Source organism: Colius striatus, chromosome 25 (assembly GCF_028858725.1).
Source record: "Colius striatus isolate bColStr4 chromosome 25, bColStr4.1.hap1, whole genome shotgun sequence".
NCBI classification, from domain to species: Eukaryota; Metazoa; Chordata; class Aves; order Coliiformes; family Coliidae; genus Colius; species Colius striatus.
In genome coordinates this window covers 1,070,941-1,093,661 of record NC_084783.1, presented here as the reverse complement: position 1 = coordinate 1,093,661, position 22,721 = coordinate 1,070,941, and the positions used below count along the sequence as shown (strand labels likewise).

At 53.5% G+C, this 22,721-nt stretch overlaps 1 protein-coding gene across 5 annotated transcripts in view; it reads right to left on the bottom strand.

Annotated features, from left to right (window-relative positions):
* Positions 1-2,025: 2,025 nt before the first annotated feature.
* The window catches only part of PTPRS (protein tyrosine phosphatase receptor type S), a 154,349-nt gene continuing 133,653 nt past the window's right edge, over positions 2,026-22,721 (bottom strand). For 3 of the 5 annotated variants that reach the window (XM_062015199.1, XM_062015201.1, XM_062015200.1), the window contains 13 exons: positions 22,640-22,687; positions 18,316-18,413; positions 15,716-15,839; positions 12,455-12,630; positions 11,758-11,877; positions 11,495-11,649; positions 8,928-9,213; positions 8,150-8,328; positions 7,189-7,315; positions 6,980-7,105; positions 5,836-5,990; positions 4,944-5,079; positions 2,026-4,483 (listed from right to left, as the gene is read on the bottom strand). In XM_062015199.1, the coding sequence (XP_061871183.1) occupies positions 4,415-4,483; positions 4,944-5,079; positions 5,836-5,990; positions 6,980-7,105; positions 7,189-7,315; positions 8,150-8,328; positions 8,928-9,213; positions 11,495-11,649; positions 11,758-11,877; positions 12,455-12,630; positions 15,716-15,839; positions 18,316-18,413; positions 22,640-22,687 (1,799 nt within the window). In that variant the 3' untranslated portion in view covers positions 2,026-4,414. The remainder of the gene's footprint in view (positions 4,484-4,943; positions 5,080-5,835; positions 5,991-6,979; positions 7,106-7,188; positions 7,316-8,149; positions 8,329-8,927; positions 9,214-11,494; positions 11,650-11,757; positions 11,878-12,454; positions 12,631-15,715; positions 15,840-18,315; positions 18,414-22,639; positions 22,688-22,721) is intronic. The other 2 variants (XM_062015202.1, XM_062015203.1) reach the window with 1 other exon arrangement.

Below are 22,721 nucleotides of genomic sequence, written 5' to 3'. Positions count from 1 at the left end.
CCAGCTCTGCTCCATCACAGCCTGGGCACATCCTGCAGCTCAGCACCAGCTCTGCTCCATCACAGCCTGGGCACATCCTGCAGCCCAGCACCAGCTCTGCTCCATCACAGCCTGGGCACATCCTGCAGCTCAGCACCAGCTCTGCTCCATCACAGCCTGGGCACATCCTGCAGCTCAGCACCAGCTCTGCTCCATCACAGCCTGGGCACATCCTGCAGCCCAGCACCAGCTCTGCTCCATCACAGCCTGGGCACATCCTGCAGCCCAGCACCAGCTCTACTCCATCACAGCCTGGGCACATCCTGCAGCCCAGCACCAGCTCTGCTCCATCACAGCCCTCACACCTCTCCTGGCAGGATCCACAAGTTCCATTGTGATGGCAGCAGCTGCTGAGGCTGCACCAGTGGGACTATTGTGAGCAGTTTTCAGTGTGGCTGTGGTGCTGAGCATGTCCTGTCTGAAGCAGATGAAGGGCACAAAGCCTGCTGGTTATCTCCTGTGATAAAAGGAATGTGTGAAAAGCTTTGCAGGATGAATTTCACTGAGCTAAGTCAAAGGAGCAAGTGCTCCAGCTAGGAGGGTTTTGTGGAGCTGAGAGCAGGTGGCTGCAGCTCCTCTGTCACCCTCTTTGCTCTCAGGTGGTACCTGCTCTTTGCTCATGGGCCTTTGTGGCTTTTCTGCTGTGATCTTCAGGTATCTAAAAGCACAAGGACCAGCACAGTTTGGCTCTGACAGTCTGAGTCAGCCCCTGCCTGGCTCTGAGTGATGTGCCATTCCTTCCCAGACCCCTGAGCATTGCTGGGAGTGCAGGGAGCAGGTAGGCACAGGCTGCATGGAGCTGGGGAGGCTGCTGCAGGCAGCTGAGAAGAAAAGTTGGGTTTTCCTTTCTACTCTTCACTGATCAAATGAGGTGAGTGTCCAAACCCACCCCCTGACTGAGGCAAAGCTGGTGAAGGGTGTCTGTCTGGGGCTGCCTGGCTCATCTGGAGAGCTCAGTGCTACAAATGATCTTTGAGTCCCAGATATGAAGAGTCAAATTCATCCTCACCCTGCCTGGAGCTGCTCATGTGCATGAGACAGACCAATAAACCAGATCTGTTGTGTTTCCCTGTGTCCTTTTTCCCTGCCACCAGAGCTGCTGCTGCCACAGGAGCCTCCAGCAGCGTGACCACGGCTGGGAGCTTCACCCAGGACCTTTGGCTTGGGGTGAGTCTCTTTCTTCACTGACATCTTGGCTTTTTTTTACTCCTTGGAGCCACAATCTGGAGCTGGGTGGCACCTAGGCACTGACACATCCCTAAAGGGTGGGTGTCAGGAGGATGGGGCCAGTGTGTGCTGTGTGGTGGCCAGTGGCAGGACAAGGGGTAACAGGCACAGGCTGGCACACAGGCAGTGCCCCTGGCACAGGAGGAGCAAGTCCTTTGGTGCTGAGGTGAGGGAGCCCTGGCCCAGGCTGCCCAGGGAGGGTGTGGAGGCTCCTGCTCAGGAGGTTTCCAACCCCACCTGGACACGTTCCTGTGCCCCTGAGCCAGGGGAAGCTGCTGGAGCAGGGGCTGGAGCAGCTCTGCAGGGCCCTTCCAGCCCCACCACTCTGGGATTCCCACTTGCCAGCCAGGCTCTGGCCTGAGCAGGGAATGAGATGACAGCAGCTCCTTCCTAAAGGGGTGGCAGCCATGGCAGAATTGGAGACCACCACAGGTTCTCAGTCCCAGGGCAGCCACAGCCCCCGTGGCCTCGCCACAGCCGAGCTGGCAGCGAGCCTGGCCCTGGCTCACCACAGCCATTTGGCCAAAAGCTCTCCAAACAAGCTTGTTTCTTTGCAACCACATGTTTGCCTGGGTGAGGGTGGCCTATTTTTAGAAGGAGCATAAGCAGAGCAGAGGGAGAACAACCTGCTACCTGGCCCTGGGCACCAGCACCCAGGGTTTGTGCAGTGGCTGTGTGCCAGAGCAGCTGCTCCAGCCACTGCCCTCTCCCACCAACACACAGGGTTGCAGCCAGGCCTTTCAGACAATCTTCCTTTAATACAAAGTCAATATATCTACATACACAGTGGTATGAAAACCACTTACTGTTTCAGTTTGAAATAACAGTGTGAAAGCAACAGCACTTTGCTCTCATACAAAGGAAAAGAAAGAAAACCAACCTCCCCCCCTCCCCCCAACTCCTCCAGTAAGGTTTTGCTGCAACATACTTAGAAATGTTTGGGCAACTTTCACACAAATAAGAAGTAAAATCTCGAAGAAGCCTTTCCTTTGTTGCCTTGGTTGGTTGGTTGGTTGGTTTGTTTTCTCAGCTACAGACAGGGAATAGCCTGTGGTGAGGTTGCTGGGTAGCACTTGATGGCCATGATAAACCCCTTCCAGAGAAACAAAAACAAAGGGAGAAAGAAAAAGTCCCAGGCAAGGAGTGGTCAGGGCAGGGTGGAGCTGCTTCTGAACCTGCTTCTGCAGGGGTTGGGCTGGATGATCTCTGAAGGTCCCTTCCAACCCCCACCACTCCGTGGTTCTGATGCCACTCTGTGCTCCTCTGCAAGGAAACTCCTGCTCATGGACACCTGCAAGAGGATTCTACCTTCAACCCAGCCCACAGACAGCTTTGGGCTGTCACCTACAATCTGCCTTTGCTGGTACAAGCCCTGTGTGTGCTGTCTGTCTGTGTGTGTGTGTGCAGCCAGTGTGATGTGGTTTCATCTCCCCTTTCCCCCCTGGCCCTGGTCAGAGCTGCAGGGGAGGGGGTGGCACTGCCTGCTCCTCACCCACAGCTGTGATATGTCTGTGATCTCCAAGAACCCAAAAGCAATTAAAAAAAGATCAAAAGAATATCCAGAAAGGACATTTCTGTTGTTGGTTGTTGTTACATGAGTGAGTTAAAACCTTCTTTAAATGGTAGAAAAGCAATATGTAGAAGTAGCAATTTGCACTGCATCTTTATATATCACAGCCATTACACAGAACATTTCTACAGTGAAAAAATAGACTTGTCTTTGAACAGAATATGAACAAATAAGCAAAGTTTCCTCCTCTCCATCCTCCTCTCTGAGTCTTTGTCTCTTTTTTGTTGTGTTTTGTTTTAATTAAAAAAAAAAAAAACAGAAGAAGGAAGGAAAATGAAAAGACACAGTTTAAAAATCAAACCCAAAAGAAAAGGTGATGTCAACTTGGGACAGTCACATGGAGACTTTAAAGAAAGCCACTCACAGGATCTGCCTCTCAATGCATCTCCCTTGGTCTTTCCCAGTTTCTCTGCACAGCCTGGGGTGTTGCTGGAGCTGTGCCACGTGGCATTGGGCCAGTCCTGAGAGTCTCTGCGTTGCTCCTGGAGAGCTGCTGTGCTCTGAGGTGAGGGGATGGCAGCAAGAAGCACTTGGCCAGTGGGAATTGAATCTCTTTAAGGGTGCTGCTTGGGCTCCTGGAAGAGAGATGCTCCCCACGGGGCGGCCCAGCTGCTGGGAGCTTGTGTGAGGGTGCAAAGAGGATGGGAAAAGGGCTGCTCTTTTTTTGTAGGGGGGGTGTCCCAGCACTGCTTGAATGAATGCCTTGGTGTTAGATGGGTGTGCTGACAAAGTGGGGCACAGAACCAGCAGCCAGCAAACCCAACCCCAGGGAGCTGCCAGCTCTACCTGTGCCAGCAGGGCACAAGGGGAGGGGGCCCCACCACGCAGCCGGGTCTGGGGTTCCCCCCTTTCTCTCTCTTTCTCTCTTTTTCTCCTTCTCTATACTTTTAAATATCCTTAAAAAATAAATTTTGGAATTAGAAGAAATGAGGAATGTTCCAAGTATTCAAAAGGTGAGCTAGAAAACCTCTGGTGTGGCAGGCCATTCCGTGGATGCTGTGTGCAAGGTGCCTGCAAAGCCCAGGATCCTCCCAATGTCGACACTGAGGTTTATTAAGACTCCAGCTAGAAGAAACTCCTGACCCTAAGTTTGCCTAAGTGTTGAGATTTAGCTCCTTATCTTTTACAGGACACCTCCCATTCTGCAAGTGACTTCCTTTAAAGACTGCCAACTAGATTAGTAACTAAACTGAACTCTGATGATGTAACCAAAGGCGGTTTCGTTTCCTTCCCTTCTCCAGCCACAACGTCTCCCAAGGTGTGTTTGAGCTTCTGGATCTGTTCCATGATGTCCATCCCATCCTCCACAGCCAACACCACTTGAGGTAACAAGAGCAGTTCACCACTTCAAAGCCCAAGTCCTTCAGCAATCTCCTGAGCTGCCTCTTCACGGTCCAGGTTACAACATGGAGTTCCTGAAGGGGTGTCCCTCTCAGTCCTTCCCCCGCTCCCCGATGCATTGTCCAGATGAAAAGGTACTTCTTCTGATTCAGTTTGTAAGTTCAAGCTCTCCTCCTGGGTCTAAAGAGGCCTTCCAGGACTTAAGTGGTTGGTAGAGTCTGCACAACGGATGGCTTTTTATGTTGCATAGTGATCAAAACTTCCCAGATACTCCAGAGCTGCCTGGTAACAGAACTGGTATTCATCCTGCAAACAGCACACAGACCCGCTTCAGAGGCTTGAAAGGAGCTCCTCAGCATCCCTGCCCTGCTCTGCAGCAGGAGCCACACTGTTCTCAGAGCTCTGGGCTGCTGGGGCAAGGAAATCCCTTCCCTTTCGTGTCTGTGCATCTCCCGGGTGCCATCGCCCCACCACCGACCCCCTGGCCCCACGGGCTGTGTCTGGGGGCAGGTGAGTCCCCTGGGCCTCAGAGCTGAGGGTGAGGAGGCTCTGGCTGGGATCCTGAAGGGACTTTCTAACAGTGGGAATTATATTAGACATTATTGCTTGGGTAAAGCAGCAGAGCAGCCTGGGCCTGCCCAGTGACCCCAGGGAAGGCAAAAAGAGCCCACTGAGCCCTGGCAGCGAGGGGCTGGGCTGCAGCTGCAGCTGGGGTGCTTTGCCCTTTATCCCAGGGCAGAGAAGGGCTTTCCCCACTCCCCCTTACCTCTGTCTGCACCATGGCAGGTCGTTGTGTTCGCAGCATCTTTACTGTCTGGAAAATATCTACAACCCCCTCGTAGCGCATCCTCTCCAGGACGATGCTCAGGGTGATGAACACCCCAGTCCTGCCCACGCCAGCACTGCAGGGAAGGCACAGAAAAAGGGCAACTGGGTGTTACAGTGTTCAAATGGCTTCTCAAAACACAGAGCTGGTGGCACTGTTGAGCTTTGTGTAGTGACCAGGTTACACCTGGAGAGCCTCAGTCAGTCCTGAGGAGGTGCTAAGTGTGGGACCTGAGTGTGGGACCTGAGTGTGGGACCTGAGTGAGTGTGGGACCTGAGTGTGGGACCTGAGTGTGGGACCTGAGTGAGTGTGGGACCTGAGTGTGGGACCTGAGTGAGTGTGGGACCTGAGTGTGGGACCTGAGTGAAACATCTGAGGAATGACTGAAGAAAAACAAAAGCTTGGGGCAGAGGTGAAGAGCATTCAGTGCAAAGATCTTTACTAACAGGCGATGAGATGACTTGAAGGCTGTATTATCCCCTCCTGCCCAGGGTAGGGAGGTGTGGCTCCTGTTACCAGACAACCCCGTGCTGCAGAACTGGGCTAAGGCTGGGAAAAGGGCTGCTGATTCTGCAGAGCACACATTGGTTAACACTGGTTCCCATTTCCTTCCAAGTCTCATGTCCTACCTCTCCCCTCAAGGTGAAAGACCTTGTGGGCAGTGCCCAGGTCTGAAAGGAGGTGAGTTGGTTGGCAGTGTCTGGCACATCACCCCATCCAGCCACCCCCCCAAACCTGCCTGCAAGGATGGGGTGGGAAATGATTGCACCAGCCTCCTCCTGCTCTTTTGCATCCTGAGATGAGCTGGATGTGTGTATTCATGGATACTCACCTGCAGTGGACAGAGATGGGGCCATCCTGGCCAAACTGTTCCTTGGTCTTATGCACCTGCCCGATGAAATCAATAAACCCTTCTCCTGACTTTGGCACACCCTGTTCTGGCCAGTCAGTGAACTGGAACTGACGAACAGTTCGTGACTGACCATCCTGGGGGAGAAAACAGCGACAGTTAAACCACCCTGTAGCTGTGGCAGTCACTACAGAAGGCAAGAAATAACCCCTCACCCTAGTTGCTGGTTTATTAAGGAGCACAAAAAGTTGAACTGACTTTGTGTTCCAATCAAGGGAAAACAGGTAACTTCTATCCAGGCAATGATGAAGCTGCTCCTGTTGCAGCTGACATCTCTGGCATCAGCTTGTCAGCCCAGATCTATTCTCCTGGCAGGTGCTGAAAGGCCTGACCACTGCAGAGACTGCACAGATGGAGTCTTCAGCAAAGGAACATTCAAGGTGAGGTTATGGCCTCTCTATCAATCTTGAGAAAGAGTTGCCAGAGTGTCAGAATTACAGCTGACAGGGAGATAAATCTTGTTCTACCAGGACTGATGAGGCATCTTCCTTCTCAACCTTGCAAATAGAATGACCAGGTTCTACAATACTGGCAACCTCAAAAGCAGAGGAGTCTGCTCTGAGAGGGAGGGGTTACATCTGCTAAACAAATTCCAGAGGGTTCCTTCAGAGGAGAAACCTGACCCTGAATCCACCACCCTGGGAGTGGATGTGCCCCTTGGAAGGTGCATGAGGCTCCTCCAGCCAGAGCAGTGCAGGGTTGCTGGAGGCTCCTTTCCCAGTCTGGGGCTGCTTTCATCTCATATAAGCTCCAAATAAAGACCAAAAGCTTGATCCATCTCTACCAAAATGACTCAGTGCTGTGATTAGTGAGCAGAGGTTAGAAAACAGCTTCCAGTTTGCAAGAAGGTCTCTTCAAGTACAGCCTGTGTCTGTGTCCTGCTCCTCAGCACAACCAGAGTCTCCTCCACGGCTGCCAGTCCCAGACTTCCCCAGGGGCAGTGTCTACACCTCAGTCAGCAGGAGACAAACCATGACTAAGGCCATTTTTTTCCCCTCCTAGGGTGTGGATTTGAGCCCCTCCAGCCCTCCCCAGCCCAGGCTGCAGGGGAGCAGCACCCACTCACCCTGGCATCCGTGACCTTGAACTCCCGCAGGATGTACTGAGGCATGTTGTACTCGGCCATGGGATCCACCACGAAGTACTGGTACCTGGCAGAGCGTTCTGCTGGCCAGTACTGGTGGCACTTTTCCTGCCAAGGGGAAAGAAAAGTCCCAGTTAGCCCCCTCTCTGTGCCACAGCCCTACCCCCTGGTGCTTCTCAGCACACACTCACCCGGCCCATCTCGCGAAGCTTCGTCAGCATCACGACGATGGTGGAGTTGTTCTCCCACAGCATCCTCCAGAAATCCTCTGTGGTCTCTGCCAGGGGCCCTTGGGTGGCAATGTAAGCCTTCTGCTGCCTGAAAGAGCCCAGACACACGGGGTGGGTCAGGCCAGGGCCAGCAGTGCCTGGGCAGAAGCTTTGGGGAAGGGCTGGAGGGTGGGTGAGAGCATGGAAGTGCTGGGGGAGGATTAGAGGAGCTGAAGGTCCAAAGGAGGTGACTTTGGTACCAACAGCCAAAAACAACCCCCAAAGCCAATGGTGAAGCTTTCTCTGAATACTGTTTGTAAGCATTCCACTCTCTTCAGCATGATGACCTGCATGGAAGAAGGTTTAAGGTGCCACATGCTGGTGCCTGGACTAGAAGTCATGTTTGCTGGGCCTCGGGAGCACCAAGAATCCAACCAGCAGCATGGAGATGCCCCAGCCCCAGAGTGACAGGCAGGGCCAGGACTGCTGTGGGCACCTGGGGCTGAGGAAATGGGCACAGGGGGCTGCTTTGGCCCCTCAGCTGGGGCTCTGAGGATTGCCATGGAGGGCTGCAGCTCCTGGGGCACATATTGCCTGTGGGAAGCTGTCAGAACCACAACACCCCCAGATCACAGAGGCAATAAAAAGGCTCATCTGCTTATAGAAACCCCCCAGTGGCAAAATCCTCACTGCCACCTCTCTGTGTGGGACCTGGGGAAGGCTTTGGGTTGCTTTAGGGGATAATTTTAAGTCCCCAGAGAATGAAGCTGAAGGGCTGCACTGAATCTGTGTGCAGAGGGAATTCACCCCCAGCCCTGCCCCGCTGCCTGCAGGGAGCTGACAGGACACAGCCCATCACCCTTGTCCAGCCCCAGTGCAGCCCTCAGTGCTCCTGCAGCCTCACCCCCAGCAGAGTCCCCGAGGGTGGCAGGGTGCCCTTTACCTGTAGCCATCGATGAAGCTGGCATTGATGTAGTCAGAGCCCTCCACCCCTCGGATGGGCTGCAGGCACACCCGGGTGGTCTCGTAGGGCATGATGTTGACAAGGCGATTCTTGAACTTGTTGCATGGCAGGTTGGCACTGATGAACCTGGACGTGTGGGCCTTGGAGTTGGCCAGTCTCTGGAGGCAAAAAGCACAGCCACAGCCATTTCATCAGCCTTTTTCTTTGCTTCTTGAGCCCACTTTGCTTGCTCCACCACGTCCTGCCTGCTGTGCCCTCCTTTTTTCCAGGGGGTAGGAACAGAGGCTGAGACCTTTCCCTCAGCAAAGCTTTCAGAATAGGCACTAAAAACAAGGTTTAAAAACCCAATCTAGGGAAGAAGCAAATTCAATCTTGCTTTGAGATGACCAGCCAAGCCTCCTGCAGGGACAGGCAGGGCTGTCCTCAGAAGCACAGGAGTCTAAGTCAGGGAAGTAATTACTTCTCTAACATGGAACCAAACAAAAAGTTCCCATCAGCCTTAGAAACATCCCTGTCTGCTATGAACGAGCTCCTGAGAGGACACTGAGGCTTCCTCAGCGACTGAGAGGCTTTTGTAGGGGTGTCAGCCCCTGTGCCAGGCTGCCCAGGGAGTGCCCAGCTCTGGAGGGAGCCCAAAGCCGTGGGGCTGAGGTGCTGAGAGCCAGGGGTCAGTGGCAGGGTGAGGGGAGGGCTGGGACTGCAGCAGCTTCAAGGGCTTTCCCAGCTGGTTGTGTGAGCACTGAGCACTGAGCATTACCTTGAACTCCAGCTCCATGCCCGTCACGTGCTCCCCGACCTCGATCTGCGCCAGTTTCTGGATGTAGCTGTAGAGGTTCCTCGCTGGCACCTCTGTGTTGCCACAAGCAACAGCCTCGAGCAAGGCATCGTGGATAAAGCTGTACTGGTCCTCTGTCTGTACCATGTAGTTGCGCTGGGACCTCATGAGGGTGACGTGGCCGTAGATGTCCACGGTCTTCTCGTGCTTGATGCGCTCCAGCATGGCGTCAATGACGATGAAGCAGCCGGTGCGACCAACCCCCGCGCTGCAGGGATGGGCAGACACAGGCAGGGATGGGGAGGAAAGAAGAGTGGGAAGCAGGTTGAGGGAGGTTCTGCTCTCCCTAGAGAAGCCTCAGCTAGAGTCCTGTGTCCAGCTCTGGGCTGCCCAGTTGCAAAGAGACAGGGAACTGGTGGAGAGAGGCCAGTGCAGGGACACCGAGATGCTGAGGGGATGGAACATAGAATCACAGCATGGTGGGGGCTGGAAGGGACCTTTAGAGCTCATCCAGTGCAACCCCACTGCAGAAGCAGCTCCCACCTAGATCAGCTCACACAGGAATGTGTCCAGGTGGGTCTTGAAGCCCTCCAAGGAAGGAGCCTCCACACCCTCCCTGGGCAGCCTGGGCCAGGGCTCCCTCACTCAAACACTCAAATAGCTTTTCCTTATGTTTAAATGGACCTTCTTGTGTTCCAGCTTCACCCCATCAGCCCTTGTCCTGTTGCTGGATGCCATAGAACAAAGTGCTGCCCCAACCTCCTGACACCCACCATTTAGGCTGCAGCCCTGGGGCTGCTCAGCCTGGAGAAGAGGAGCCTGAGCTCAGGGGCACCTCAGCAACACAAGTATTTAAAAGGTGGATGTCAGGAGGATGAGGCCAGTCTTTATTTCTGTTGCCTCAAGTGACAGGACAAGGAGCAATGGACAAAAGCTGGGAGGCAAAGGGAAGCTGGCAAACCAGCCCAGTGTGTGGGCTCAGGCATTTCATGGTCTGCTGGATTGAAGGGACTTGCCTGCTGGAACTGGTGCTGGTGAGTGCTGGTGCTCACTCACCTCAGTCTGTTGCTTCTGAAACAAACAGTTTAAAAGTACTATCTTGGAGGGTTTGGGCTGAGTGCTGCTGAAAACCTGCACTGGAACCTAAGAAGCTGTTTCTCTGAACCCCAGCTGGGCCAGTGCTGCCTCAGGAGCAGGGAGAGGCTGCAGGACCAGAGCTGGGTGGGAAGGTCTCTCATCTTCTGTGCCTGTCCCTATGCAGCAGCACTCAGGCTTAGCCCCAAAGAGTTTGTGACCTGTAGAGCTTTTGCTTTGTTCAGCTCAGATGGGCAAAAAAGACTTCCCAAGCCAGCTTTGGTCTCAGATGACATCCTGAGGACAGGATGGAAGGTGACAAGTTGCCTCTGGTGCCGTGCCCGTTGCCCCTCTGTGCTGCTCTGCCCCGTTCCTCCATCTGTGCCATCCCCAGGACAGGAGCTCTCCCAGCACACACACACACAGTTACAACAGTTGGAGGCAGGGACTCTAGGCTTGAACAAAAGGCTGCCAGATCTAAGGGCTTAACAAGCATGTTTAATCACTCAGATCTTTCAGCAGCTGAGGAACTGCTGATGCTGGAACATGCGTCACCTCTTTGCCTGAACGTTTCTGTGCATCAAGGTAACATCAGACTTGTGTGTGCTGGCATTTGTGAACCAGCAGGGCTCTGTGGGTCTGGCCTTTTGCTGCTGCTAATAAAGGGTTCCCTTTTACTATTCCAGTGCAGTCCCTTTTTTTCATTAAGCCCCCTTGATCTGTGTTAATTAGGCTGCCTAACACCTGAACCAAGCAGGGGAGAGGAGTTTGGCAAGAATTTAGCAGCTGATGTGGGAGCTGGTTCCTGCACCCTGTGAGCTGACAGCTCTCTTTATTCATTTTCTGAGAGGTGCCTGATAATTGCCATCTGTGAGGTTAGAGATAAGTTGCCCACTTTACAGAGGCTGTTTAAATGGCATCCTCTAGGAGAGGCAGGATTAACTTCCCCCAGCAGCCTGCAAAATTCAGATGCTCCTGCTCAGTGCTGAGCAACCTGCAGGCTGCTCCACACCCTCCTGAGGAACACAGGGATTGGGTTGAGGCTGCAAGTGCTCTTCTTTGGGTTGTAAATTGAATTAGGGAATGCTACCTTCAGTTTGTCATTATCAGGGTGGCTGCAGCACTCCAACAACCTTCCTCTTTCAACCCCTGTCAGCTCTCCCTGTGACAGCTGAGGTAGCTCTGCCTCCCAAACACCCAAAGCAGCAACACCAGGCAGCTTCCTGGGTGCTTCCTCATCTTCCTCCTTTCCCACTGGGATACAAACCCACCCCTACAGCCAGAACCAGACACCAGTCAGCTCAGGAAGTTCTGTGCTCGATGGAAAGCCCAAGGACCCTCCTCAGATGCTGCCTGGGACAGCTCTGACCTGCTGGGTGCTCGCTGGGAGACCACAGACATCTCCCAGGGGCAAATCACCATCCTGCTGAACTTCTGCCTCCCTGTGCAAGAGTTAGGGCAGAGGAAATGGGTACCTGCAGTGCACCACGATGGGACCAGCATCAGGGGGGTTGCAGGTTTTGACCCTCCTCAGGAAAGCCAGGAAGGGAGTGGGGTACTCGGGCACCCCGTGGTCAGGCCACGCTGTGAACTGGAACTGGCGAACCTCCCGCTTCTCACTGGAGCCATTCTGCACACAGGAGCAACCAAGAGCCACACATGAGGTACCAGCACACTGCAGCTACCCCTCTGTGCTGCCCACAGAGCGTGGCACAGCCCACCTCTGGGGGAAACCCACCTTGTGCAGGGAGAAGGTCCGAACGCAGAACGTGGCCAACTCGATGGTATCCAGCAACGTCACCTGGATCATGCCGTAGGTGTCTGTGCCTCGGCCTGGCCAGTACTGATCACACTTGATCTGCAAGACAGAAGCATTGCTGGAACAAACCTCTGCTGCAGGAGAAGCTCAGCTCTTAAAAGTGGCCTGATGGGAAGCTGGCCAGGTCGAAAAGGGGGAAGAAAAGTGCAAGGAAAGTCATTCCAGAGCATCAGGACAGGGCCCTGCATGAAAAGCTCCTGCTGACCAAGCACAGGCTCTGATCCCCCACATCAATCATGTGGACAATAGGCTGGAACAATCCTGAAGATTACAGTGAATGTACTGGGGCTTGTTAAACAAGAGAACTGAATGTGAAACTTGCCACATGATTACCTCCAAGACAAACCTACAAAGCATGCAATGGGACTGAGCATCCTCCTCTCCTGGAGCTGCACAAGGGGCTGCAGCTTTCCAGGGTGAATTGTTTGGTGGGGTTTTTTTTTCCCCCTTGAAGCAATGAATCACTGAACTTTCAGGGTGCTGGCAAAGCCAGGCAGCAATCCCCCCACTGCCATCAACGTGGGCTGTGGATCAAAAGCCATGTGCTGTTCCCCAACCCTACCCCTCCAATCCCCCAGGATTATGACTAACTAGTCATCCCTCTCGTGCATCTTACCCGTGATTTCTCCTCCAGCTTAGTCATCATAACAATAGTAGCTGAACGCTGCTCCCACACCATCCTCCAGAAGTCCCCAAAGGTCTCTGGCAGAGGCCCCTGGGTGGCAATGTAGGCATTCTGCTTGCGGTAGCCATCGATGTAGTTGGCGTTGATGTAGTCGCTGCCCACGATTCCTGTTAAAACCAGCAGCAGCCAATTAGTGAATTGCTGCAGGACTTTTTCTTGGGAGCAGGAGGAGATCTCTGCAGGGATGTTGTCCAAGAGAATCTCCCTGCAAAACCTTCCTGGCTTGGTGGGGGTAGGATCACAGCAGGGACTAACGGGCTCGTTGTGAGTCTCTCCCAGGGAGACAAACAGCTTCTTGCAAAAGATACCAAAGAGAAGGAAGATCAAGCCTTGAAACCACAGGTACTGGTGTTGCTAATAGGAGCAAACCTCCTGGCCCGAGGCTCTTGCTTCTCAAACAGGACAAAGTTAAGCCCTTGTCCCAGAATGCCCAGAGTCTGGGCACCAAATGCATCCCAGAGCCTAATCCCAGGCAGCAAGGCACAGCTGGACAAAGCAAGAAATAAAACCAGGTTTGATCAAGGCACAGCTGGACAAAGCAAGAAATAAAACCAGGTTTGATCAAGTCACAGCTGGACAAAGCAAGAAATAAAACCAGGCTTGATTCATCCAGTAAAGGCTTTGAAACGACAGGCTGTGACTCGCCTTAAACCGGCCGCTCTCGTTTCCAGGAGCAGCCTTTTCTCCTCCACTCACACGAGCCACAGGCTGTTGAGCTGCAGCTGCTGCCTGTGTCCCTGCTTGAGGGGCTTGCTGTGGGCAGCAGGAGGTACTGCCAGAGCAGAGAGGGGCACTGGGGTATGGCAGGAGAAAGCTGTTGTGAGGTTAAAATGGACACTGGCAGGGACTGACGCTCAGGTTCAGCCTGGGAGAGCCTCGGAGCTTGGCAGGGAGGATCCACGCTGCTGGGCCTGTTCCTAATGACAGCAGAGTGCCTGGCAAGGTTGACAGAAACCTGCCACCCTGTGATAACTCAGCACAGAAAGCTCAGCTCTCGTCTCGAGGGGGAGCAGCACCGATCCGGAACGGGGCCGCTCGTCCTCACCCCGCTGGCGAGCTGCAGCCCAGGCTCAAGCTCCTGCCAGGCCTCCAGGGGACCTGGTAATCTCAGCTGCTGGTAGTAAATGGCTTTTGATTACATTTCTGGAAAGTTCCCTGCCCTCATTCCTTCCCTAGCTGGGATTTCAGGAGGGAAGGTGGCTGCAACAGCAGCGGCAGCGGGAGGAACGTGCTCAAGGCTGAGCTGCTGCAATGAATCTCCTCTCCAGCCCCCTCAGGGCCTCTCTGTAATTCCAGATGGTGGCCATGAGCTCCTGCAATGTTTTGCTGTGTGTGACAGGCCTAGAAAAGGCACAGAATTAAAGCCCCTGCTTCCTCCTGACCAAGCAGACAGTGACAATCTGCAGCCTTGACAAATCCAGACTTAAAACAAAGAGAAAGCAACAACTGATTCCTCCAAATGGCTTCACTTGCAGCCCTCAGCGTGAGACACGGCCTGGGAGGGGCACAGCAGCCAGGACACGTCAGAACTGAAACCCTGGCTTGTCATACTTGTACCATCAGGCCCTCACAATGCTGCCTGGGCACTGCTGGAGTGTGTCCAGGGATAAGCACTGGAGCTGGGCAAGGGGCTGGAGCACAAGGGGCTGGGGAGGGGCTGAGGGAATGGGGGTGTTGAGGCTGGAGGAGGCTGAGGGCAGCCAGCAGCACTCTCTGACAGGAGGCTACAGGGAGCTGGGGGTCAGGCTCTGCTCCCAAGAAACAAGTGACAGGACAAGAGGAAACAGCCTCAAGTTGCCCCAGGGGAGGTTGAGGCTGGAGCTGAGGCAGAACTGTTTCCCTGAGAGGGGTGTCAGCCCTGTGCCAGGCTGCCCAGGGAGCTGGGGCAGTGCCCAGCCCTGCAGGGATCCCAAAGCCCTGGAGCTGAGGTGCTGAGGGCTGTGGGTCAGTGCTGGGCTGGGCAGGGTGAGGGCAGGGCTGGGACTGCAGCAGCTCAAGGGCTTTGCCAACCCCAATGATTCTGGATCCTGTGCTGCTGTTTTCCTGAGAGCTGCCACCAGCTCAGTGTCCTTCATTTCTACACTTGTGCTCTTCTGTTCCCCCTGAATGACAAGGCAACTTTTTAAAGACTTTGCTTTCCTTGGCTCATACAATATTAATCTTGGAAGGAACACACAGCACAGCACAGCCATCCTCACACTCACACAGGTTTTAAATCCTCTAATGGCAGACAAGACCAATCCAGACTTGTGCAGCTTCCTTGGCAAATCACCACGACGTGCTGGTGGCTCAGGAACAGCTCCTGCACGTCCCTCAGAGTTACCTCAGCACAGGGAGATGATTCCAGCAGTCCCCTTGTCACAAAAGGCTTCTGAATGAACCTTTACATTCCCCAGGGGGTCATTAGGAACATCCCATGTCCTCTCTGCCCAGGTCTTGGCAACGCAACAGTGCCCTTAAACGCTTCACCCCCACGGCCTGAGACAACCAAACTCAAGTATCAGCTCAGCAGCAGCAACCAAAGCAGGTGCCCTGTTAAACTCCATCTCCTCTCCACCAAAAGCCCCTCTTACCCTGAGCCCTTCTGTCCAGAGGCACCAGTTGTGAGATGCAATGTGCATTTTCTGCCTGTGCCGTCACTCACTCCAAGCAGCTGAGGAAATAATTTATGAGCTACCAGGCTAACACCAACCCCTACTTATTCTTAGTCTTTGAAGGGCCAGGACTGCAGCAGGAGCTGCACATCAAGTAATCTTTACATCTGTAGAACTCAGCAGCCACATCTTTGCTATGCTGAGACATTCCCGTTGGTACAACCAGCCCTGGACTTCTCCTTCCTCCGCTCTACAGACACATCCCACATCTCCTGCCACTCACTGCCCTGTCCTTGCTCTCTCTAAAGCACTGTGTGGTCTGAGTTCCTCCCATGTGTCAGAAATGTATCGTGCAGGGATCTCCAAGCAAAGGGAAGACAAGTTTCTTGATAAACCAGCCCTTGAAACGAGAGGCTGCAGCTCCAGGGAATCCGCCCCCAGAACTAACAGCAGCCTGGTTGACAGAGGTATCTCCTGCTTGCCAAACTCCCAGGGACATCTTAAGAGAGGAATATAAATAGAGGGCCATAAGGAGGGGAGAAGGGGCTGTGCAGTAGGTTTCCCTGCAGCAATCTCAGCAGCAGAGCAGGGGCAGTACCTTCGATGGGCAGCAGGATGACGCGGGAGTGGTCGTAGGCAATGACGTTGGCGTAACGGTTCTTGGGCTTGTTCACTTCCAGGTTGGAGTGCTCCCAGGTGAACTGCTGGCCAGGGTCAATGGACTGGAGGAATTGGGAAAGAAAATGGAAGAGTCAGGGGAGTAGAAGAGCAGTAGCTCAAGCTCTGAACAGCTTGTTCTGTGTGGGACAGACCGTGGCTCTGAAGGAGCTGAGGAACGCAGCACAAAGGACCGACCTTGGCTGTGGAAAAGCCCCAGTGCAGTGGCACAGGGTGCTCACATCCCATCTTCCTCATCCCAAGGGCACCCAGAGCTGCACCTGAGATAACTCCCCTTCTGGCACAACATCAGTACAATTTCAGGTGGCAACACAGAGGCCTGAGATCATACTTATGCTGAGGCTGCACTGGATTAGCTACAGCCCTGTGCCACCAGCACCGACACACAGCCAGCAACTGGGGAGAGCAACAGGAGCAATCCCATCAGGGTGTAGTCATGAAAAGCCTGAATCTGTGCATGGTTAAACTAAACAGTGATGAAGAAGGCATAAATATACCAGTGTCTTGGTGAGTACTAACACTGCAGAAGAAGCTGGGACAAGGTTTATAACCACGTGTGCAAGCAGGACACGGAAAGAGACAAATACTTGTTGGCAGAGAAACCACCAAGGGAGTGTGGCAGGGGCTGGCAGCTGCCTGCTCAGCAGGGCAGGAGGAATGCAGCTCCCTAGAGAGAGAAGGGGTAAGGACCCCAGCTCGAAGAAACTGCATCAATGTGGCTTTTTCCTAGAAGGGCTGAGGGAGCAGAGAAGGAAATGCACTGGGAGAAGAGCCCTGGCTGCCCGTCCTGCTGATTTACACCAGCTTTGGAGGTGCTTGCCTTGCTTTTTTTCCCCAAAGTCCAGCTGTCCCAGATATGGAAATTAGGTTAATTACATTTACCTCTAAATCCTCTGCCAGAGAATTAAATAAAACAAGGGCTTAATTCCTTCATCATTTGGTGGAGCCCTCAGGGCTTTGCCACAGCTGAAGGCTTGGCAGCAGCGTGCCCAGTTGTGTTTCCCCCCGTTTGCTCTCCCACTGCTGGATTTGGCTGCCTGCATTCATCCCTTTGAGCTCACAGGGGTCAGCACTTGCCAAGCACCCACTGCCCTCCTCCTCCTCCTCCTGCCTGTGCTGACCCAGAGCCCCCCTGGAGCACAGCTCAGCTCCAGTGCTTGTGGTGCTGCTGGCACAGAAGGACCCGACACAGCCGTCCTCTTGCACTCTGGCTGCGGAGCGTTGCTAACTAATGGGTATTTATGCTGCTGTAATGTGTCTGTTTGCTCTCTATCCCTCTCATCTTGCCTCACATTCATTTCATTAGTGATGTTTGTTTAGCTCTGGCTCTCCCACTAGAGGAGGTTGTGCTGGAACCAAGCCAGGGCACTTGGGATATTGCATTATGCAAATCAGCCTTTGAAATCTGGATTGAGCATATTAACAGGCTGCTGCTCCCCCTGTGCCCCAATGTGGGGTGAAAGACCCCAGCAGAGCAAATGCATCATCCTCACTGTGCAAACCCTGTGCTGTGGGCGTGGAGCTGCCAAGCAAAGAGCTGGAATGGAGAGAAAGCAGCCCAGAAACAGCCCTTTGTTCAAAGAACAGCCCCTCGCTCTCTGCCTGCAACCACAACTAAGCAGGTCCAGCCTAGTTATTAGGCTAAAAATACCAGGGCATTTTGTGTCTTTGAACACCATCACCAACAAAAACTCAGTGCTATGTTGAGTCTGAGGCAAAAGGCAACGAGTGGCCCTGGCTGCAGTGGGCAGAGGCACCCTGAGCTCTGCACCACGCTGCACAGACAGGAGCAGGTCTGTGCAAGCACACAGCCCTTCCCTGCCTGGTGACAAGGATGCCAGGCTGTGTGGTGGCAGTGCTCATGTCGAGGCTTTTCCTCTTCCCCTCCCAGTCTGTGGGTCTGCCCTGACCTGTCAGCTCTGGCAGGGTGGGACTTTGCAGTCATTTGAAATGCAAATGCAGGAGGCAGGGAGCTGCCTGGCTGGTGACTCCCTGGAGCCCACTGCAGTCACCAAACAGCAGCAGGAAGGAGGGAAAGAACCCCCAAAAGAGCCCCAAAACCCCAGACAAGACATAAATGGCACAAACCATCCTGTTTCCCTCAGCTTTATCTCTGTGGCTGCTGAGCATGGCAGGATATGGGACTTCCCATTCCTTTGGTCTCACTGCATCTAAAACTGGGCACCACGCTCCTTGGTTTGGTCCCCTCTGTGCTCAGCAGCAAGACACAGGCACCCCAAGGATAAGAAATGCATTTCCCTTCATGAGGGGAGCTCAGCCCTTTGCCCAAGATGCCCACTCTTTAGCCAGCAATGGCTCATGGACCAAGCTTCTGTTCTATGACCTGGAACTGAACCTCACAAAGCCCTGAGCAAACCCTTCATTGGCAACACACAAACAGCTTTTTCCTTTCAACCAAGGAAACGATGAACCTATGTTTCTTTGGAGGAGGGCTTGTCTGAATTCCCTCATTCCCTGGCTCTGCAAAACCCATGCACATCACTCACTCTTTGCTCCTACCTCATACTCTTGGGACAATTTCAGGTTATCATTAGCTTTGAGATGCTCTGTGTGTTCAGCCAGCTCGGAAACGGGGATTGGTGGGTGGCTGAGCATACCTAAAAAAACACAAGAGAGCAGGAAAAGGATCTCATTTTAATACCAGCTCCAATTTCACAACCATTGCACATTTTATAAGAAAGGAGAAACAAGAAAAGGGAGAAACAAATTACAATGTGAGATCTGCAATGGAAGAAGGGAGGTTAGAGGAGTTCAGGGCTCGAAATTGTGTCCTTGGAAGTAACCAAAAGAAAACTCAAGGAGAGAGGAAAAAAAACCAAACCCCCCCAAAAGCCAGTAAAATGAGAAGTGTTCCCCTGATGGCCCCATTCTCCATGTGTAAATCAGAGGGAAACAAAAAGGAGAACCCAAAGAGCGTGTGAGCGATTCCAAGAGAGGAGTGGGAATGAGCAAACGCTGCCAGAGGAGCCCACGCAGCACATGGTCCAGCACCCGCTCTGATCAGCAACACACCCCAACACCAACGAAGGGAAGGGGCAGGGATCCAGCCAACCATGGTGATGGGGGGCAGGGGAAGGGAATGCAGATGGGGGGAAGCAGGGGAGGCTTTTCGGGAAGTGCCCTTTGCACGACGTTGAGCTTCTCGGTCGAACCCTCATCACTCTGAGTGCAACCAGCAATGGGAGTGCCAAGGACAGTGTGATGGGCCTTCCAGGCTCCTCATCCCACTCATGGCTGGGGGACAATGTCCCTTCCAGGCTCCTCATCCCACTCATGGCTGGGGGACAATGTCCCTTCCAGGCTCCTCATCCCACTCATGGCTGGGGGATGATGTCCTTCCAGAGCACAGGCTCCTCATCTCACTCGTGGCTGGGGCATGATGTCCCTTCCAGGCTCCTCATCTCACTCGTGGCTGGGGGATGATGTCTCTTCCAGGCTCCTCATCCCACTCATGGCCAAGGGACAATGTCCCTTGCAGAGCACATCCTCAGAGGGCCAGCACTGCTCTGCCCTTGTCCCCACGGGCCAGGCTGTACCCACCTTGCTGCAGCCTTTGCTGGGATCTCATCACCTCATCTCATGGAGAGGCAAAAGGTCCTCTTGCCCCTTCTCAGCCTGGGAAACAATTTCCTGAGGAGCCCCATGACCCTGGTTAACCTGCTGCCCTTGCAATTCTCACCAACACTTCTCTGTGCCTGTACTGAGGCAGAGGCAAGTGCCAGGGAAGGGACTGGAGCTGCTCTGAGATGTAAAGGGTAGCAGGAGGGCCAGGCTGCATCAGCCTGAAGGCACATCTCAACCATGAACCAGGCTGAGCAGTGAAGGCAAGCCTCAGCTTTCAGTCTGAACTGTGATTTGCCCATCCTGCTCTGGAAGGGGCAGCTGGAGCTCTGCAAAGAGCAGGGATCCTTCCCACCTTCTCACTCCGACATCTCTGCTAGCCGTGGGGGTGGAAAAGCGCTCCGTGCTTTGCTCATCTGCATCAGGATCCTGTTTCTCCAAAGGCTTCTCACACTGTCTGCCAGCCAATGCCAACGGGCAGGCAGGCACAGCAGCATGCTGAGAAGCCCCTGGGCAGTGCCCCTGATGAGAAGGACAGGAGTGGAGAAAAGAGATGGAAGCCAGGGAGAATTTCGAGCCCCGTGGGTGTTGGTGTGTGACAAAGCAGTGGCAGCAGCATGGTCAGGTACTCTGAAAACTCAGCACAGAGATGGCAAAGCAAGCATGACATCCTCAGTTTTACAGTGACTTCTGGAGAGATGCTGCCTCCCCCAGGCCTGGGGACAGGACAGAGTGGGGATTTGAGCCACCACTCCAACACGATTCTCCTAAGCTAGTTGGACATCTCTGTTCAGCACAGGGAAGTCTGGCTGAAAACAGAAGGGGTGGTGGAGGGGGGGGATAGATCATAAAAGCCCACAGAAATAACCCCAGAGTGTTCTGGAGGCTGTGCTGGCCCCATTCAAGCCTGCTGAGGATCAGGGCAGAAAGGCTCTCCTGGCTCATGGAAGAAAAGCCTCTGGTCTCTGCTGTCCTGTGGCCACTGCACCTGGAGGATTCCTCCTTTCCTCCTCATCCTGGACTGGTGGAAGGTGTTTGCTGTCCAAGCCCAGTTCCACTGCACTGGGTGCACACTGAGGGACTTGGGAGGAACTGGTTCTCTCTCTGTGTAGGATGGGAAGGCCACACCAGCTGAGATGCCAGAGACCAAACCAAGTTAATGTCATCGACACTTTCCTCAGTGTCTGTCCTTCTGGTTTTGAGAGTAACAGCTGAACAGAACTTGAGCTGCAGGGTAACAGCAAAGCTGAGCCCTACTCAGAACAACTTCTGGCAACTCCACAAGCTGTCTCCAGATCTCTGTGGGTCACCCCTCCCTGAGTTCTTCCCCCTGGGCTGGGAGGCAGCCTGGCAGCTCTCAGCCCCACTGCCACCCCCTGACTCTGCTGCAAGACTCTAAGAGAGATGTGCTTAGAAACAACAGTGTAGTAAATGAAACCCCAGGTGATGGACACAGAAGGTAAAATGAAAGAAACAATCAGAAAACCCAGTAATAAACAAGCATGTGAGAGAAAACAGCCCAGACTCAATTTGGCTTAACAGCCATGGAGCAGTATGTGTCATTCCCTCCAAGCAAGTGGGCTGCATGGGAAAGGCCCCACTGTGCCAACCTGGAACAAGGAGTCATGTTCCCCTTGAAGGCATTTCACAAGTTTCCTTCCTAAAAGCTCCAGGAAACTTTTCTCACTGAGACTGGCTCCTGAACACCAGCTCTGTCTCTCCTCTGCTGGAGAACATTCTGTCCCCACTCCAACCCCCTGTGAACAGCCACTGGCTGAGAGCACGTGGGAACTCGCCTCGTTTTGCTGCTGTTACAGAGACAGAAATCTCCTTGTCTGATCCATTTCTGGGGCTTTTTGTAAGAAAAGAAGACTGGAAACTTCTGCAGTGATAAACACTTTCCTGGTCAAAATGCCAAGTGCACTGGGGTTCCCATTAGGATCCAGGAGGAGTTTGCTATCAGTGGCACCAACCAGCACGGCTGGGCTCCTCTCTGCTTTAATTCAACACTTCTTTCTCAGACATGAAGGGCAATGGCTCACAGGTTTCCCTGCTCACTGGCCTCCTGGCTACCTGTGGGGCTGCCACCCAGGGAGACCTCCCAGAGTGGTGAAGGTGGCGAAGGGAGAGCTGCTGTGAGCCAGGGCTCAGCGTGGCTTGGAAAGACAAACACACAAACCCCCTCTGTTAGAGTAAGAGGGGTGAGGGGAGGCTGCAGGTGGACCAGGACAGTATTGACAGGAGTGTTCAATACCAAAGAGACCAATATTTGGATTAAACTCTTCACAGAAATTGTCCCAGCCCTCACATCTCCCAGCACAAGCAGCATCTGTGATCCCCCACTTGTCGGTTCAAACCTCACAGCAAGTTTCCCTGCTCAGCACAACAGCAAAATCACCCCCCTCCACCCAGCCAGCAGAGCTGGGATCTTGGCTTCTAATGGGGATGAAGTCTCCCAGAGCCAGTCTCATCTAACATTTCAATCACTTGAATCTCTCTAATCTTATCACACAAGACTTGATTCTGTGTGCCTCAGCCAACTCCCCACCACGTCACCCTCACATCTGTTCCATGGGCCAGAGCCCATTTATCCCCCAAACCTCAGATGGCTGCACAGCCCTTGGCTCCAAACCCAGGGGGGTGTGTGGGGCCAGGCCAGGCCTCTGCTCTCTCTGCTCCTGGAACCAGTCGATGCCACCTGCCACAGATGGGAAATCACCCTTTCCCTCATCATGGAAAGGTGCCTGTGCAGCTCTTTCCAAAGCTGGTCAGCTGCAGCTCTGGTTTGCTCTCTCCCAACACAAACACAGAGGCACACACACACACCCCCCCCTGCACAAAACATTGCTCTCTGCCTGCAAACAAGCACAAGGACCATTTAGCCAAGCTCCAGAAATGAAACACCTTTGACACAACAGGGAGAAAAGGAAACCTTGAAAGCCAGGTCCTTCTCCTGAGACAGACACAGAAGGACAGACAATGTCCAGGGGCTCTACTCTGCTGCTGCTGCTCCTGCCCTTGTCCTGCAAAAGGCCTGGGATTTGCTACTGTAAAACTGGAAGCGCAGTTGAGACAAACAGATGGCACAGAGAAGGGATGAGATGGGCAAACACTGCAGGAACACAGAGAAGTGGGCAAAAAGAAAAGGCAACAGGAACAAAAAGAGAATTGGAAAGGAAAGAGACAGAAGAGTTTAAAAAATCATAAGAGGGGAGGGGAGGAGAAAATGAAACCAACGGGAACAAAAACACACAGAACTAACTTTCAAAGTCAAACTCAGGGTCACTGAGAGGGCTGCTCAGACCAGAATCTGCAGAAAACAGTAAAACATAAAATAAATGAAA